Source organism: Anoplophora glabripennis, unplaced genomic scaffold (genome assembly GCF_000390285.2).
Source record: "Anoplophora glabripennis isolate ALB-LARVAE unplaced genomic scaffold, Agla_2.0 scaffold33, whole genome shotgun sequence".
Lineage (NCBI taxonomy): Eukaryota > Metazoa > Arthropoda > Insecta > Coleoptera > Cerambycidae > Anoplophora > Anoplophora glabripennis.
Genome location: NW_019416463.1, coordinates 1,677,181 through 1,695,139, shown reverse-complemented (window position 1 = coordinate 1,695,139; position 17,959 = coordinate 1,677,181). Strand labels below are relative to the sequence as shown.

Here is a 17,959-nt window from a genome sequence, read left to right as displayed (position 1 = left end):
TAAAAATTTTGATTGAATATTAAATAAATAAATATTACATATATTATAAAAACAATTGCTTTGGAAGTCTTTTGTGCTTCGAAACTGGATTTGAAAAAGGCGCCAAAGCTATAAAGAGAGTAGAGTATCGTTACCACGGGGACCGGCACGAAAAGAAATATTCTGTATCGACTGAAGAGAAAAAATATGGGTCCAGTTCCTGCGCGCAGTCGGCGTCTGTGTGGCATCAGTATTACATCTGTCGTTTAGGACAACATTGCTTTTTCGTTGTATGTAAATACAGTGCTACAGTAATCAAGTTTCTTGGATTTTGGACCTTTTTTTGGTCTGTCCGGCACTCTTATACCACGTTGGTTTTTTGTTATACGTTAATATAGTGCTAAAATAATCAAGTTTTTTGGATTGTGGACCTTTTTTGGTGTTTGAGTGGTGTCTGGCACTCTTGGACCACGTGGACCACCAATTCTAAAAAAGTCGATCTTGCACGCATAATCCCGACTGCCAATGCGTTAGCATATCAAGCGTGTCTATTTCCAAGTACAGGCTTGGTATGGTTCACAAGGTCAAGACGAGACCTTAGATCCGTTGGAATGGGGGTGGGAATTGGTGGATGGAGAGCTCAGTCCTGTCACCATGACCCAGGAAGCCGGTCCCGAGGAAATTTTAAGCAAAAATTTCTTGTTCTTGTGAAACCGACTGTGGCACGAGGTGCGGGTGAAGCCGAAGTGGGTTGGAGTGCTCACTTGCATGCAAGCATTGCGATGGCAATTGCTCAAACCAAAAAGGCATTTCCAACGGAGCCTAGAATAATGACGAGGAAGAAGATGAAGAAGGGGAAGAAGAAGAAGAGTTTGAACAAGATGTTTAGTATTTAAGTTAAAAATTTAAGTTTATAATGAATAATTCAACATTAATAAAAACGCCTATTTGTTATTTGAATAGAGTATTATTTTCATAATTTGTGATTTTTCACTTTCTCCTTTACCATTTCCCACAGCGCCCCCGGGGAAGTCTAATGCCAGAATCGAGTTCGGCAGCCCCGGAAACTCCCCGAGTAACGATTTCCGAGCGATTTTTCCGAGTTTCCAGTCGTTCCTATAATGGTGCAAGTAATGGTGCAATTGGAAAATGCATTTTCCGGCCCAGAAGGCATTTTTCCGAAAATGGCTTAACCAGACGATATAGACTTTTTTCCTGGGACCTTCCTGAACACAATGCAGAAAACCGCATCTCGATATCTGCTTCACCTAAAAATTTCCGCAATTTTTCCTAACTTCCCTGGACTAAAGTGGATGATTAAGTTTTTACTTAGTTTTAAAACCTTCAGATTTAGAAATTTTCATTGGTATTATGTCATATTTATTTCCCAAAGAAGTGTATTATCCTGGTTATTATTTAATTATATGGAAAAAGCATAGAAAAAATAAATTAAAGCAATTAACAGTAGCTAAAAAAATTATCCTCTCATAATTTACATGATCTGATGGTACGCACAAAACGATTTAAAAAATTACAAAATACCTGTTTAAAAAAAAAACAGGAATCAACCTCATTGCAGTTAAATTTTACTACTACTTTATAGTATACAAATAATAAATATTAAATTATTTTTTTTTATTACAGGTCATATCATTAGAGGGCTGGACGGAAATAATGTACTATGTCCAAGATGGCCATAGCTTTTGGGACTGGATATATTTTGTTTTACTCATAGTGGTAAGTATAAAAGTCATTTCACAAAGTATTTAAAGTACCGCAAACATTAAACGTTAAAATTTTGCCTTCAATCTAAGCCGCTTATGTTTCTCTTCAATACAAGGCTTCATCGCAATTTAGACCCTTTCAAATGTTTTGTTTAGTTTTTGTTGTGCTCTAAATTTACAAGAATTTAATTTTTTTAAGATTGTTGTAGTTTAAAAATCTTAAAGGCACAGGAAATGCCAATTGGTAAGTCTGCTTATCAGCCTAAAATTGTGAAAATATTAGGTCCTATCACAAAATAATTGTAGGCTTTGCTTATTTGCCAATCAACATCAGCAGTGTAAATTTTTCATCTAGAAGAATTTTTTAAACCCCTTAGATTTTAAACTGAAACGAAAATTTTATAAATTTAAAACTAAACTATGCATAAAAATATTCTGCATTACAAATCGATGAAATTTTAGATATAGGTGCTTTAAATGAAAGTAATTAAATTGGGTAGCTGAAACTCTTGCTGATGTTTTTTTAGAGAATGCGAAATTTTAAAAATTTATTTTGAACTATTTACGTGATTTTCCTAAAAACTGTGTCTAAAAAAGTCGCAACGTATTATGAATTTCCTAATTTCCTACTAGATTGCAATTGGTTCAGTAAGTATACATTTCTACAGGGTTAACCTAAATTATGTATTTACTTAAGTAGAATGAATTTACAATAAATGTTCATTCACTGAACTGGAAATAAAACATCGTAGTATTTTTTGCTATTTTTATTGATTCGGAAAAAATATAGTGACTGATAAAAGTACCTACTACATTCTAAATCACAGTCCTGTCACATTTACAATTACATGTTTGGTTAAATAAAATATTTCAATCAGTATGATTTAGTAATGAAGTTTCCAGAAACCGAACGAATCGAAATTTTAATCATGATTGGGTGTAGAGACAAGTTCGTAATTTATTTAACGCTAAATACCCGAATCGGGAACCTGTTTCTGAATCAGTAATAAGTAAACTAGAGAAAAAGTTTCAAGAGACGAATCATGTTAGAGATCTCCCCAAAAGTGGAAGAAAATCAATTCCTGAAGTCAAAAAACTGGAAGTAGTACTTGCGTTTCAAGAAAATCCTCATACTAGCGCGAGTCAAGTCGCACTGGATAATGATTTACATACATCAACTGTTGTTAGAGTACTAAAAAAGAAAAAGTTGTATCCTTACGAAGTATATCTGGTCCAAGAGCTGTTAGAAGATGAGATTGATAGAAGAATCGAATTCTACGACACCATTATGGAATCTACCTAACATAGATCAGAATTTCAGAGATGATGATTTTATACTCAATGGTCACATAAACCGCCAGACGTATCTATACTGAGCAAGTGAAAATCCACATTGGATGGAGGAGTCTAGCATACAGTATCCAGAAAAGGTGAACGTTTGGGCCGGAATTATAAACAACCAGAATTTCAGCAGGGTTATCTGTTACCACAACTGAATCAGCTATTTCCAAATAGAAATGATTTGTGGTTCCAGCAAGATATGGCGCCCCTACATTACATCGTTGATGTAGAAGAGGCTACGGTCGGAACACTGTTTGTAGAATTATTAAACAACAATTAACTATAGCAACAGGGGAAGCATTATTTGCTTTATCCACAGAACCAGCAAGCATCGACGTCGCACCACAAGGAGTCAAGAAATTGATGATTTTGACAAGGAATTTTCCCCTGTTTGAAAAATGACCCAAAAACTCCAACGGTTTCTTTAACCAATTCTAAAACTGTTTCGTTTCTTGAGACACCTTTATAGATCAAAACCTGATGCCATCATTTTCCGGTTCGGACTCAATTTTGTTTCAACAAATGAATCCTGAAGTTGAGAGATTTTATGTACTGTTTAGGCACATACCTTAGCAATAAAATCTTCAAAGCCCACTCCCCTCCAATTTAGAAGCCCGTTTTCGTGATCTTTTTTTCAATTTCTATGGGCAGCATCTGAATGAACATCCCTAAAAGTATGAAGTCTAGTAGTTTTGATTGTATTCTCAACAGGATGCAATGATGGCCGAAGTTCAAATATACCTCCTCAAAAATCCGATTTTAAGCGTTTATGGATTCATACCTTTACAGTCAAGTAAAAACACTTATCTGACAGGCAGATTCCAATGTGATCCTTACTCCCTCTCGAGAGTTATGGGTTACCTACTGCTTCCTTTACCATCTCATTCTACATCAAATGCCTCTATCTCTAATTTACTTGTTTCAGAGCCCTAGTGAAATTTGTCCAATTTTATACTCATACTTCTCTCTCAAAATCCAGGTTTTATGAAAGAAAAACAGCATGCAAAGCTTGCGTAGTTTGTTAAGGCTTTTCTTGCCATTACCCAGTCTTAACGATAATCACGTAACTAATCCTCAACCAAACCGCCCGAGCAAAACCCCGAAAATTCCACCAGACCGGGGTTATTCAAACTCGAACGAGCACAGACAACTCGATTCGATGCGGGCCCGACAAAGTTCCTGATATGTTCCCGGCGCAAACATCGTTAACGCCTAACAACAACACAAAACAATCACCGATCTTTACACTGATCCTTCATTTCCACCCCGACGTTTACATGGCAGTGAAGCGCCCGATGACGTCTTTATTGGTTGTGTAGTTTGACGAGCGCTTAGTCACCGTCCGTGGAGGACGCAGAAAAAGGGAGAATTCGGCTTAATCTTATCTGTACAGAGCGCAAAAACGACAGCTAAGCTTTAGGGAGGACGATGACGGCGTCAGGGAATTCCTATTGGCATTGAATGTATCTATAAACCAGAAGGATATAGCCTAGTTCGAAGCGGAAAATGTGCAGACAGGAACTGGGTCAACTCTACTCAAATATATTTGTCAGCTTTTAAGAACACGTAAAGGAAAGTGCAAACGTTATAAAAAACCCTTTATTTAAGGGGACATTTAAGTTAGATTTAAGATGCTGTTCTCGTGAAAAGGTATTTTCAGTAGTGAACTATTTATGGCATCTTGAATAGAGTTAAGTAAAGTAACACCAACTTAATCTTTTTTCCAAACAAATTCAGTCAATCAGTTATACAGTTTTTAGTCAGTCTTATTCGTTAAACCATACAAGTTATTAACAAACAATCGACTCTGGAAGATCTAAATCCGCTTCCACACCTGAATTATGAGAGCAAATTCTGAAGTGAGAAAATTCTGGAACTAGTGTCAGTGCCAAATTAACATTTGAAGCCAGACATAGGATTGGCACTCTAGGAGACGGGTTAATAGTACATGTATTGTGTAATCAATTAAACTATGTAATTTATGAGCATTTTACTGAATATCAGGTGTGGCTTGTGGTTTATTTACAGTAGCGTTCTTCCTCATTTCTAGTTACAAGTTCGGGGTACCTAAATGGAAATTATAAACAAAGGTGGATTGGACACCTAGATCTCCAGACCTGATTGTGCTAAACTTTATCTTAAAAATTTGATGTATGCACAACTAATTAAGATCGTGCTAGTTCTACAACAGCAAATTGAAGAAGATTGCGACACTATCAGAGCCTAAGCTGAGATATACGAGACCTCACGTAATTAATTTTGAAGAAAATGTATATAAAAAAAGATATTACGAACTTTTAGAACAGCGGTGCTCAGACTTGTACTATCGGAGATCTACCGCAAAAAAATTGAGCGGCAAGCGATCGACACCAAAAAGTAAGGGTGGGGGGGCAATAGAACTGAGCTGTAATATGGCCAATCAAAATCTGAATTCTACGTACTAGGTACAAAAAACCGTAATGAAATTAAAATTTTTTATTGCACATACAAATTATACATAGGTATATAATAGTAATGATAATTATATGTTTGTGGAAGTCGATGCTTGGCATTGCATATCGTCAGCGTACATTTCATAAGATGGCACGTAATTATTGCTGATTGACAGTTGCAGACACGATGGCAAATGTTCATCAGTAAGCCGACTGCGATATTTGGATTTAATAATTTTCATTTCAGAAAACGCATACCTAGATAAGTTGATCCAAACAATCCGGTTATTTGAAGCGCAATTTGATTTAAACCTGAATATTTATCTTCAGATATAAAAGACCAAAATTCTGGATCACTTGTTCTTGTTTTGAGATGTTTATCTGAAATCATCTGCAGTACCTCATTTTCCACAAAAAACAAGTCTTGATTGAAGGTGTTTGATATTTTAGTAGCACATTTTTCAACGTCTTCACAAGAAAACGGATAGCTCATGAAAGTTACAATATTCGTGAATTTGTTAAAATAAAAAAAAAAACGCCTTTCAAATTCATTCAGAATATTTCTTATTTCTGTCTCGTAAATACCATAATTTAACTAACGACTGGCCTTTGCTTTCAATTTGCTTTCATTTCGATGTATTCAAGGAATAGAAAGAAGTGTAAGGCATTATTCTTTATCATTATTATTACGCCGCCGTACGATTGGCTGACGAAAGGTGGTTGCTTTATAATTTAATTTGAAAGTAATTTATTTAGTTCCGTTCTTAGCGGTCCAGCCAGCGAGAAACTAGGTCAATATTGGGGTTCTGATAACGTCACCAGAGAGTCTAGCTCAAGAACAACAAGTGCAAATCAAAGAGTATTGTAAGTCTGTAATTGGCGGCGATCAGGTGCATAACAATCAGAAAAATCATGGTTATTTAAGTAACACCAAGGGTTGTGATGTTTTGAGTATTCTCAGCATAAACTTCGTTCTCCAAAAAACCCAAAAAAAGGAGTCTTGGTGGCCAATTAACGTCTCCTCTTCCAGAAATTATTCGATGACCAAATAGCTGTTTCAGAAGATCGACTGTTTCAGTTGCTGTATGACATCGTCCACATATTCTGCACTTTAATATGCTCCAATTCATCCCATAAAAAGTTATTAATCATCGTTCGATATCGAGCACCATTCCAATGTTTCCAGATTCATTTTCGAAGTATGAACCAATCACCCCACCAGACCAAAAACCACGCCAAACAGTTACTTTTTGTGGATCCATTAATTGTCCCAATATTAATCGTAGGTTTTCTTCAACAATTTTGTTTGTTTACATATCCACCAATTTCAAAATGACCCTCATAATTAAATGATCATGATTAATGATTTTGTTATAAAATCATCATTTTTTTCACTGCAAGAGCCCAATTAACAAATTTATGACGTAATCCACGATCAGTTGGAAATAATTTTTGTGTTAACTGTATTTTGCAAGCCTTTAAGTGAAGATCCTTATGCTAAAAATTGAATAAAGTGGTTTGTTTAATGCCTAATTGCTGTCAACGAATTGATGTGTTTGGTTCTGCAGTAACAGTATCAATAACAGCTGCAATATTTTCTTTGGAACGACCAGTACGACTGTAAATTTTACTTCTTTGATTTTGAATTGAACCAGTTTCTTCAAATTTCTTTAAAATATTTCCAATGGTGATGTTTGTTGGACAATTTGTTTTTCCATAATATTCTTTCAACTTCTGCATAACTTTCACCAAATTTAAAATAGTTTTTAACAATAAAGACGCGTTGTTCAATAGCATACTCCTCCATATTCATTAACTGCCATATTTCAACTTAACAGCCATCAAAAAACCAAAACCATTCTAGTAGAAAAAAATACAAATGGCTGTAGATTTAAAAAGTTAACTCAAATTTGAACACCCTATATAATGTGTAGATTTCATATAGCTAGCTTGCATAATCTATAGAGACAACAGTATCACTTCTGCAAATGTAACGTTAATGTAATCAATATAGCGGTAAAATTTTTTTTCCTATATTTTTTGCATCATCAAATAAACGTTTCCGTTCCAGATCGGTTCCTTCTTCATGATCAACCTCTGCCTGGTCGTCATCGCCACGCAATTCTCAGAGACGAAGAAGCGCGAGATGGAGCGGATGAGGCTAGAGCGCGCCCGCTTCCAGAGCAGCAGCACACTGGCGTCATCGACGAATAATAGCGAACCGACCAGCTGCTACGCGGAAATTGTAAAGTACATCGCACACCTCTGGCGGCGGAACAAGAGGCGGATGCTGAAGAAAATCCGGCTGTATAGGGTGCGCAGGGACCAGAGGAGGGACAGGAAGATGATAGCGGGAGAGACTATAAGACTTAACTATGCCAGGAGGCACCACCCGAACTGTCCTAGATTGAGGCAGAACGTCAGTCATGTAAGTACATCAAAAGAATGAAAGTAGTGCCGATCTTAATCCAAAGAGCAAACAGATATGATGTTGCGTCTATCCGCGGTCATAGTATGACGTCACGCGGAGAGTAAATCGCGATTTGTGGATACCGTCCGTGCCAGACTAACGAGCAGTACCGTTAATGCTAACCTAACTTATAGATTGGCTTTCTCCTCGTGTGAAATACATTGTTTTTTTTTTGGTCTTAGAATCCTATCAACTGTCATGTAACTGTCATCCCTTAAGACAAATATCTGAATTTTCACCAGCCTGAGGTAGCAATGGCTATGTTTTCCTAGAGTTTATAAAAATAATTAATACTTCTTAGAAGTGTCCACATTTAAACAATTTGCGAATTTCTGGAGCTGGGTTAATATTAAAGACTCGACTAATATTAGGAAGTCGAAGAAACCGATTTTCCAGGAAATATCGTTTACAACAAATAACTTCTGAATCTGTTTTCTTAACATGATTAAGAAAACGTCTTCTGGAATGTTTTGAAACACGCCCTGTATAACACAAAAGGGTACTAAGTAATTCTCTACTAACAAAGAGTATTTTATTCAGGCAGTATTTTTTTGGAATAAATTGAAAAATCTCCATTAACCCTCCTCAACTTTTTCGCAAACTTTATAATTAAGGACCTTGCGGAAAAAATTCGGGGGGGGGGAAGATTAAGCAATTTGTTAGTAAATCGTCCAGAAGGTAGGAAATCCCTGACGGGTGTATCTTCGCGACGGCATATCGTTAACTCGAATAAATTCCACCCCTGTCTCGTTTAAACTTCCCAAGGAAATGAAAATTTAATATTAAAATATTCATTTCCATGAATCCCGATTGATATGCTGCCCGAAATGAAAAATTACACTTTCATTGTTTTTTCGCTAACCCCGAGTCCTCCAAGACATTAATTTAAATAAATAAAGAAAAAAAAGACACGCTGGGCTATTTATTTTGCAATTAAGCGGATTCATTATAGGGTAGTCCGTACAAAAGGAGTCTTACAATAAGATGGGAATATAATGATCGGTTCGCGGTGGTTTGTGAGTATAATATCCAGGCTCATGTAATTTCTTAATTTACCGATGTACTTCTGTGGACCTACCTTTGTTTCTTTTCCTATAGAAGCCCTCGCTTTAAACTTGTGGGCGAAACTTCGTTTTCTGCAGTCTATTAATGATATTGAACGTTGTAACTGTATACAAGTTACGTATTAGGTTTCATTGTAGTCGATATTCAAAGTGATCGGAAATAGTAAGGCGGCTGCAATGTAGTACAGGGTTGGCTATAGGTCGAGTTCTCTTTATGTAATTTTATTCAAACAAAAAGTGACCTGAAGCTTCGCTTCGATCAATTTATTCGATACATATCTAGCGGCACCCTAATGCCTGCCCTGTCAGCCTGGGGTGCCGGTGAATAATCCAGGTTTTATAAAAATAACCCTTGATCCTGTTGGATTTGGATTTCATAATTTTTTTTAAATAGATGGCAAAATACCCAAATAAACAAAGAGCAAACTAAAATTATGTCACAAATAACAACTGAAATTCATGTACATATACCAAGTTCGAAGATAATCGGGTCTATTTTGATAATGACATTGAGTCCCAAACAAATTTGGCAAATATAATATTTTCTAGATAACTTATAATAAAAGGTTTTCCAATTTCTTATAAAAATTGTATTTTACCTACATAGCATGGAAACACTGAAAAACCCAAAGGAGGCCAACTGCTTCCACATTTGAGTATAGAAATAAATTTTAATTGTAAACAGGTTTTCTTTGTTTCAAACAAGGCATTCTTAATATTTAAGAAGTAAAAATAGGTTGCGTATTTAATTTTAACCAAGCAGAATAGTTCTCAAAATGCCAAATTTCCTCAGACGACATGTGAACACCCTACAGGGTGTTAAGATATACATATCTTAAATGTTAGAAAAAGATTGGCTTTTTGTATGTTTATTATGTGACCTAGTATATTATTGAGCTCTAAGGTTACTGTATTTCTAATAATTTTTTAATAGATGATATCCTGTATACGTTGGCCCAATTAATATTTCATTTTTCTACATTTGATCATAAGCATAATTTTTTAACCAGATTTGTTTTTTTTTTTCATAAAATCATAAAAAATGTTCTTTCTGTGCAACTCCATCGTGAACACACTGTATATATATTAACAAGATAATGCGAGATTCACTCTTGCGACGCGGCTACCGTATGATTGAGGCTGTGGCAAAATAAAGGAAAACTTTTTTTTTTAATAATTAAAAGGGATGACAAATTAAAGAACCGACAGAAACCAGAATGGCAGGTCGTTCCGTTGAGTAATTTTGATTAACGTAATTTTCCAAGCTTGCTAATTTATTTTTTCACCCTAATTACATACACAAACATGGTTTCATAAAAATAGCCCTCGACTTATACTTTTGGCGCAAAGGTGTACTTAAATATTTTTTTAACTGTCTCACATAATACCCAAATACACTGAGAAAAAATCAAACTATATAACTACAAATTGTGGCACGGGACTTTTTCAAGTGACCATTGTGTACTAACCTGGGTTGTGTCCCCTCTGTTACTACAGTGTCTATAATACAAATCAATAGGGTCATAGAACGATAGTTGAGGACAACAATTTTTTTACATACCTTTCCAATCGCACATCCTTAAAACAAGGCGGTGTTTTTTATTGTTCGTGAATCCCTTATGAATATGACAGCTGCATTATTTGTATAGAGAAAAAGTTTCCAATTTTATTTAAAACGAAGTGGTATTTATATACAGTGTGTCCCTTTAAGTTCTCTACAAATGGGTAATTTTTTTTATTATTTTATCAATTTTACGAAAAAAAGTAGGTATTTATAAAAAGTTACTTTTACTTACTTACTTTACTTACTTTTTAAAAAAATGGTACCTATAAAACTTTTCAAACTTGAAATAGCATATAGAGGGAGGCCAAAAATAAAAAAATAATCAAATTTGACAAGGAAGAAGCACAATTAATTTTTGTTTTAGAGAAAAATATAATGGGAAAATGTTACTTGGAATTAAAAATTAAGTCTAAGTTTAGATTCGTAACATCTTTCTATTTTTTGTCCATTCTCTACAAATAGGTAACTTTTTATTATCAATTTGACGAAATAAAAATATTCTTTATAGATTTCTACTTTTTGAAAAAAATGGTATTAAATTCTTCACATTTGAGATAACATATACAGGGTGGCCAAAAATGAAAGCTTAGAATGTGAATATGAGACCTTGTTTTCCGGCAATATTGAAACAAGATATTTTTTAAGCTTCACCATTTAGAACAAGTCACTGATTAGTTACACCCAAAAGACTTTTGAATGAATAGATTCACGTCGCAAATAAATTTCATTCAATAATAATAATTGATGAATGTTTCCTTGTCAAAAACACAAAACAATTTCAATAGTAAGCATTACATGAAAATAATTTAAATGCATTTTTCGTCACTTCACATTAGCCTCCATGTATCCACCTTCCCTTTCCATACAAGTGGCCGTTCTTGTTGAAAATTCTTTTAAAACATTTCTAATAATGACAGGAGTTATTGTATCTTCTGTTGTCTCTCTGATTAATCTCTCCAGATGGTCTATTTTGAAAAGGCTCTTGCAGGCTCTTTTAAATAGCCTCATAAAAGTAATAGAGAGGGATCAGATCCGGTAACCTAGCGGACTAGAAAATGTGAGAATATCTATCAATTATTTTTCCATTAAAAAAAATACTTAGATATTGTCTCTGTGATGTACGGGGAGTTCATGAATAAAATTGTATACAAAAATATTCCAATTTACAAATCCCACAGCAAACATTTGTTTTAAATGAGTAGTGATCACGAGTCCGAATAGTAAAATTAGGATTAACATCACTTCACCAACGACAATTTTGAGAATTCATTGTCCCATTGAAACTGAACGTTGCTCCGTCGGAAAAAATTATATTTCTAAAAGGATAATTTTCTAAATGTAAAAGAGCAAAGAACTAATTTCTCAAAAAAGTCTAAAAATCTTATTTCTCAAAAAAGTCTAAAAATCTTACTGCTATTGAATTCAATTAGAATTCACTTCTTTTCAATATGATAATATGGGCCGCCGATAATAATAGTATAACTGAAGAATCCTAGATACCGTTTTTGTTTCAAAATAATACAATTCAATTATCATGCTACTAGAACAAAGCTTTCAATGGACCAATCATAATTTCTAGATCTTCTCACAAATAAAACTTCGAAACATTTTGATTGCGACTGTTTGACGGAAAGAAAACGAAATAGTTCTCTTTTTTTTTCACTTTTCTGTTTTAATACTTCAGATTCGCAACAGAACATCGCAACGTAACACTGTCGCGCAACGATTTGCTATAGTTACGCGACGATGTTACGTAGATTTACGTGGATAGGAATAATAACTGTGAATGCAACACCGACTCGTATCACTGCGACAAACATTCTTCTGTTCCACATAGAGCAATTTCCTCTGACCACCTCCATGTTTGAAATCAAACTGTATTGATTGATAGCTGTAATGATACGTAACAATTCTTTGATGTGGCACTACAAAACTAAAAATGATGGAACGGGGTGTTGTTGCGATGTTCTGTTGCAACTTTTAAATTATTAATTGCTATACGACTTGTATTTACAGTTCCGTTCTTTTTCGTATATTTATGATAACTATTAACAAAATAAATGTATCTTTACAGTTTATTCCCGGAAAACCGAAATCATTTACTACCTGACCTAGTATTTTTTTATTTATTGCGTATTTTCTTCCGCAGCAAAGCCAGAGCCTGCCAAGCACCCGTGCCGTGTCGAGGACGAGTTCGATCTGCCTGAGCGAGCACGCTGCCAGGGACAACAACCGCACCGACGACGTGGAGCTGGCCGTCGTCGTGCCAAAAAGGCCCGGATTGCTCCGGGTGCCGTCCGTCTCTAATCAGGATATCGCTTCCTTCAATAACGACGTAAGTAGTTTAATCATATATAGAAGCTGTTTGCTGCTTTACAAATTGATTAATAAAGTTCGAGACATTGAATTCTCCAAAGATTTGCATGGAGAAATTTAATAAGGCCGCTTTTCAATACGATTATTTTAAACATTATTCCGCTAATTGTGTGGCATAAATGATAAAATATACATTCCGATACGGACGAAGACTAAAAGACCCTAAAACGTGTGTCTTATGATTTTTCGATAGCTATCTTACTTTAGGAAATAATCGACCGTTCTAGACATATACAGTGCGTTCATGATGAAAGGAACAAATTCGTTTAAAATTCAGGTAATTATTTTGGGGAAAAACGCTCGGATACGTCGATTATAGTCCGTTTGGAAATGAAAGAGAGTAATAAAACCCCGAGATAAGAACCGGCCATGGGCGTGGTAATATTTCGTTTCAGGTAATTATCGGGTAACACTAATGCTAACAGGTAATGGGTGTACATTAGTATATTTTACTGGATACACCATAGGGCAGGAGCCAGTGTATTGTGACAGATCAATCCAGTCTTAGACCTGAATATACGAAGACGTGCTAGTGCAGTAGAGTAAAATTCGACTTGTGTTTAGTGACTATTGTTCCAGTGGATATAATATAGTTTGGGTAAAATGTCGAGCTTATCAGATTACATACCTGCTAAACGCGTGAAAATATGTGCGCTGTCTCAGAATGAGAAGATTATTATATTAAATGTATTTAATGCATTGAAACACCAAAATCCTACTAACAGTGTTGACGATATCGTGGAAAAGTGTTCCAAAATGACAGGGATTGGAAAATCGACTATCTACAGACTTTTAAAGGAAACAAAGAATGAACAAGATACTGTAAATCCCCCAAAATCATCTACAGGGAGGTCAAAAGTCGTTATAGATCATTTCTTCAAAAATGTCATTCGCAGAAAAGTACACTCATTTTATTTTAAAAAGAAATACCAACGCTAAACAAAATTTTAAGTGAACTTTCAGAGGTTCAACGATTTGCCAAAAATCAGTAGAAGCAAATTATGGGCCGTCTTACGAGAGTTGAATTTTTGCTGGGAAAAGCAGAACAGGAAGTCAGTTCTTATCGATAAAGATGAAATTATTTGTTGGCGAAGATCCTACTTAAGATCAATTAGAAAATTCCGTGACGAAGGGAGGAATATTTATTATCTAGACGAAACTTGGGTCAACGAGGGATATACTGTAACAAAAGTATGGCAAGATAAAAATGTAAAAAGTTTTCGACAAGCCATTTTTGGATGGACTTTCAACAGGGTTCAAGGCACCTTCAGGTAAAGGGCGAAGATTAATAGTGACACATATAGGTAGTGCCAGTGGTTTTGTAGATGGCGGTTTACTTTTATTTGAATCTAAAAATACAGGTGACTATCACGAAGACATGAACGCAGATGTTTTCGAAGAGTATTTTACACAGATGTTGGATCTTATTCCTCCGGGGTCTGTAATTGTCATGGATAATGCCAGTTACCATTTACGGCAGACCGAGCGGACGCCTACGACTGCTTGGAGGAAAGCCGATATAATTCAATGGTTATCCGGAAAAAACATTCTTTTGAAACAAATATGGTGAAAAAGGAACTTTTGACACGTGTCAATCTTAATAAAGATCAGAAAAAACATGTTATCGATGAAATGGCAACAAATCGCCAAATAACGATACTACGGTTACCACCTTATCACTGTGAACTTAACCCAATCGAATTAGTCTGGGCGCAGGTAAAAGGAGATGTAGCGCGAAATAATACGACGTTTAAATTAAGTGACGTGAAAATTTTGTTAAAAAATTCCTTGGAACGAGTAACTGCAAATAACTGGCAAAGATGTATACATCATGTACAAAAAGAAGAGGAGAAAATGTGGGAACTCGATAATTTAATTGACGTTACTGTGAAACCTATCGTTATCAATCTAGGAGACGAAGATAATTCATCAGAATATTCAGAGGATGAATTTTTATATACCTACTTTTTTATTTTCTTTATTGTACATTTATGCAACACTACATTTACTCACCTAATTTGAATTTTCAAAATACATATATTTTTGTGTGGAATAAAAGTCTATTCATTAAATTTAAATAAATATTTTGATAATAATATTGAATAATTTTATTTGAATTACTAAAAACAATTTAGTACAGTCCGATCGCACAAAGTTTTTTTAAAAGTACACCTCATCTATACCGAAACTACATAATATAAAAATATTGAATATAAGCACCAGTACTACATTTATTTACGATTTGCATACATAATAAGCTTTTATTACTCTCTTTCATTTCTAAACAGACTATAGCTATGTCCTATACAAATTTAGTTTCGTGCAACTCTCTCGGTTTCAAAAATACATTACCTATGTATGTTTTCAGCCACGAAATTTGAATAATTCCAAATATTTCGAATTTTCACCACCAAGAACAGCGGTGACATGAAGTTTTATTATTTGATTTTCCTTCATATTTTTTATTTAACATATTAAACAATAAAGAGAAAAATTCATATTTGAATTGTAAAATAAATGTTTGCTGTCTGTTATATGTTCCACAAATAACTGCCAATTTGGCTTTAATTTTTTTTGTTTCTTCTAGGGTATATTTCTAGAGATCCCTACTATCGATAATGAAGAAGTAAGTTATCGTGTTAAAAATGCCTTACTGCACTTCTAAGCGTGTTCAAAATTTCCCCCACTATGATGTTTTTGTTGTTAAAAATACAGTAGAGTTAAAATAAAAGCACAACTAATTCTAGCAACACTACCTATTGAAACAAATTTTATTATTTCAAAAAATCTATGTACCTAATAACTTCCTCTCACCATATTAAAAAATAATAATAATCAAACACATATCCTGTATTTCTAAATGCGTGAGAATTATATTAACTGTTAAAGTGATGACAAAGATAAAACTTAAACTTATGTGTTTTTTCCAGAGTCCGACGAATCTATTATCCCCACCATCGGTGCCAAACAACAGAAGACGTTCCTCTGTAATGTTCAGCGACGTCATCGTGCTACATGGACAAAACAACAACTCTCCAGCTACTTCTTCATCGAACTTGCTGTCCACCAACACGAACATTGACAAGAAAAACGTTTGTTCTAGCGAAAAGACGACACAAGCTGGTAAGTTTTTTATTTGTAGCCACAATCTTCAACTGATGTCTTCGAAATTGTATTTGGAATGATAACCAAAAGCCTCGCCAAAAGCTAAAGGTTTATTATTTTACACAATGTATTTATTTTTATTTATACCTACCTGTTTATTTATTTGTTTACGATGAACACGCCTATGACTAGCCGACAAAACCCCCGAGCTCTAGTTAATATTTAGGAACAACAAAAAATGTATGTATGTTAAAAGAAGTAAGATTAGGATAACTACCTTCCAAATCGATAACGTTTTAGAGTGATTCTACGTGAGCGTCGAAAGTTTTCGTTCGGTGTTTTAGCTGGCAATCCGAAAACCTTTTAGTAAAACCGCGAAATTCCCGATGCACCGCAAGAAAGACGTCGGGCTGTCAAGTCGAGCTACATCCACTTAAGATTGCCGTTCTGGTTAAGGAAAAAAAGGGCTGTAATCCAGCTTATGCTACACTTCTTTTCTACTTAAAAAGTTAATCGGATTACAGCAACTAAGTACATAACAAATTACTGTGGGACTAGAAATATAGCGGCAATCCAGAATGAGGCGCTATCTAGATATTTAAAATAAATTGAAAAGCGATATGCTTTTTAAAGAGGTTTAGGGAGGCTTTTTTAAGTGGTTTGGAATGAGTAACTCAAATTACTTAAAGGTATGAAGGGTGGTTAGTTCAGGATACACAACCAAGTTTTCCCTTGAAATTCGCCGGTTTTACTATCAAATATGTCAAATCAATTTAAATATATCAAAATAACAATTTATATTGTACTAATCTATCAGGTTATGAATACTTTTGACGCTGTTTCAAAATTTCATTTTACCTGGTACAGTTTTTTCAGAAGAACGTGTATAAAAACGACTAAAATTAAAATTTTATGAGTTTCATAGGCGTCCCTAAAAAAGTTTTCTGCTTAAGGTAAAAAATTACAATAATTTGTATATAATGTGTAATAATAAATTAAAATTACCTGAATCACACCAAATTCCGCATTGCTGCACTGCACTGCTAGGAAATTAGTCAACCACTTGTCAACAACTGAGATTTATTGCCCAGTCGCCCCGTGCGGCTGTGTTATACGCCGTTTGCCCGTGCGCCCATTCTTCAACTGGGCGCACATTTCTACCACTTCCACGTTTAGTTCAACCAGACCTGTATATGGGCATGGCTAAATAAATATGGGAACAAATTTTTTAAATATTTCAATGCCGAGTTGCTGCGTCAGCGACCGAACCTGGTACATACTGCCAACCTCTTGGTTCAATTGAGATCGGAAAGACTATAATACAAGTATAACTTAATATCTATTTATATTTTGATATCCATTAGGTACATTAATTTTTAAAAGAAGGCGATTTCAGTATAGCAGGAAATAATTTCAAGTTTATAAGATATGATTTTAATAAGTCAGCTATGTTGTGTTTTATCATTACTACAATTTGTATAGTTTCGTTAAGCCGACAAATTGTGACTTAGAGATGTTTTAAAATCTTATGAGCTTTAACCTTCATATGCGCAGAAACATAATTCCGACCGTCGCCTAAATTATTCTACGTCCTAAAAACATTACACCTATTATTCACAGTCTCTCTCGAGCTCTAGCGTAAACAAGCCTTTGATCCGATTACAAATATCATAATAAAATGCCCTATTCTTTATTATTTTAATTTAAACAATAAAAATATATATAACGAACGTTCGCCAGTTGACTTTATTGATGCCCGAGCGCCTTAGTTCATGTCTACTTGTAATGATGCACATGGTCTAGTTCTGAGTCAATGTTTTCACAACGTGCTTATTAGAAGAATTATGGGGATACGCCACGCCTTTCGCGCATTTCGCGGCTCATGAGATATTAAAAGATCTCTA

General features: G+C 34.8%; 1 protein-coding gene across 1 annotated transcript in view; it reads left to right on the top strand.

Annotated features, from left to right (window-relative positions):
• LOC108912687 (voltage-dependent T-type calcium channel subunit alpha-1H) overlaps positions 1 to 17,959 on the top strand; it is a 183,367-nt gene that overhangs the window by 104,729 nt on the left and 60,679 nt on the right. The window contains exons 7-10 of the mRNA XM_023454612.1: positions 1,624 to 1,716; positions 7,548 to 7,895; positions 12,724 to 12,909; positions 15,881 to 16,073. Coding sequence (XP_023310380.1) covers positions 1,624 to 1,716; positions 7,548 to 7,895; positions 12,724 to 12,909; positions 15,881 to 16,073 — 820 coding nt within the window. The remainder of the gene's footprint in view (positions 1 to 1,623; positions 1,717 to 7,547; positions 7,896 to 12,723; positions 12,910 to 15,880; positions 16,074 to 17,959) is intronic.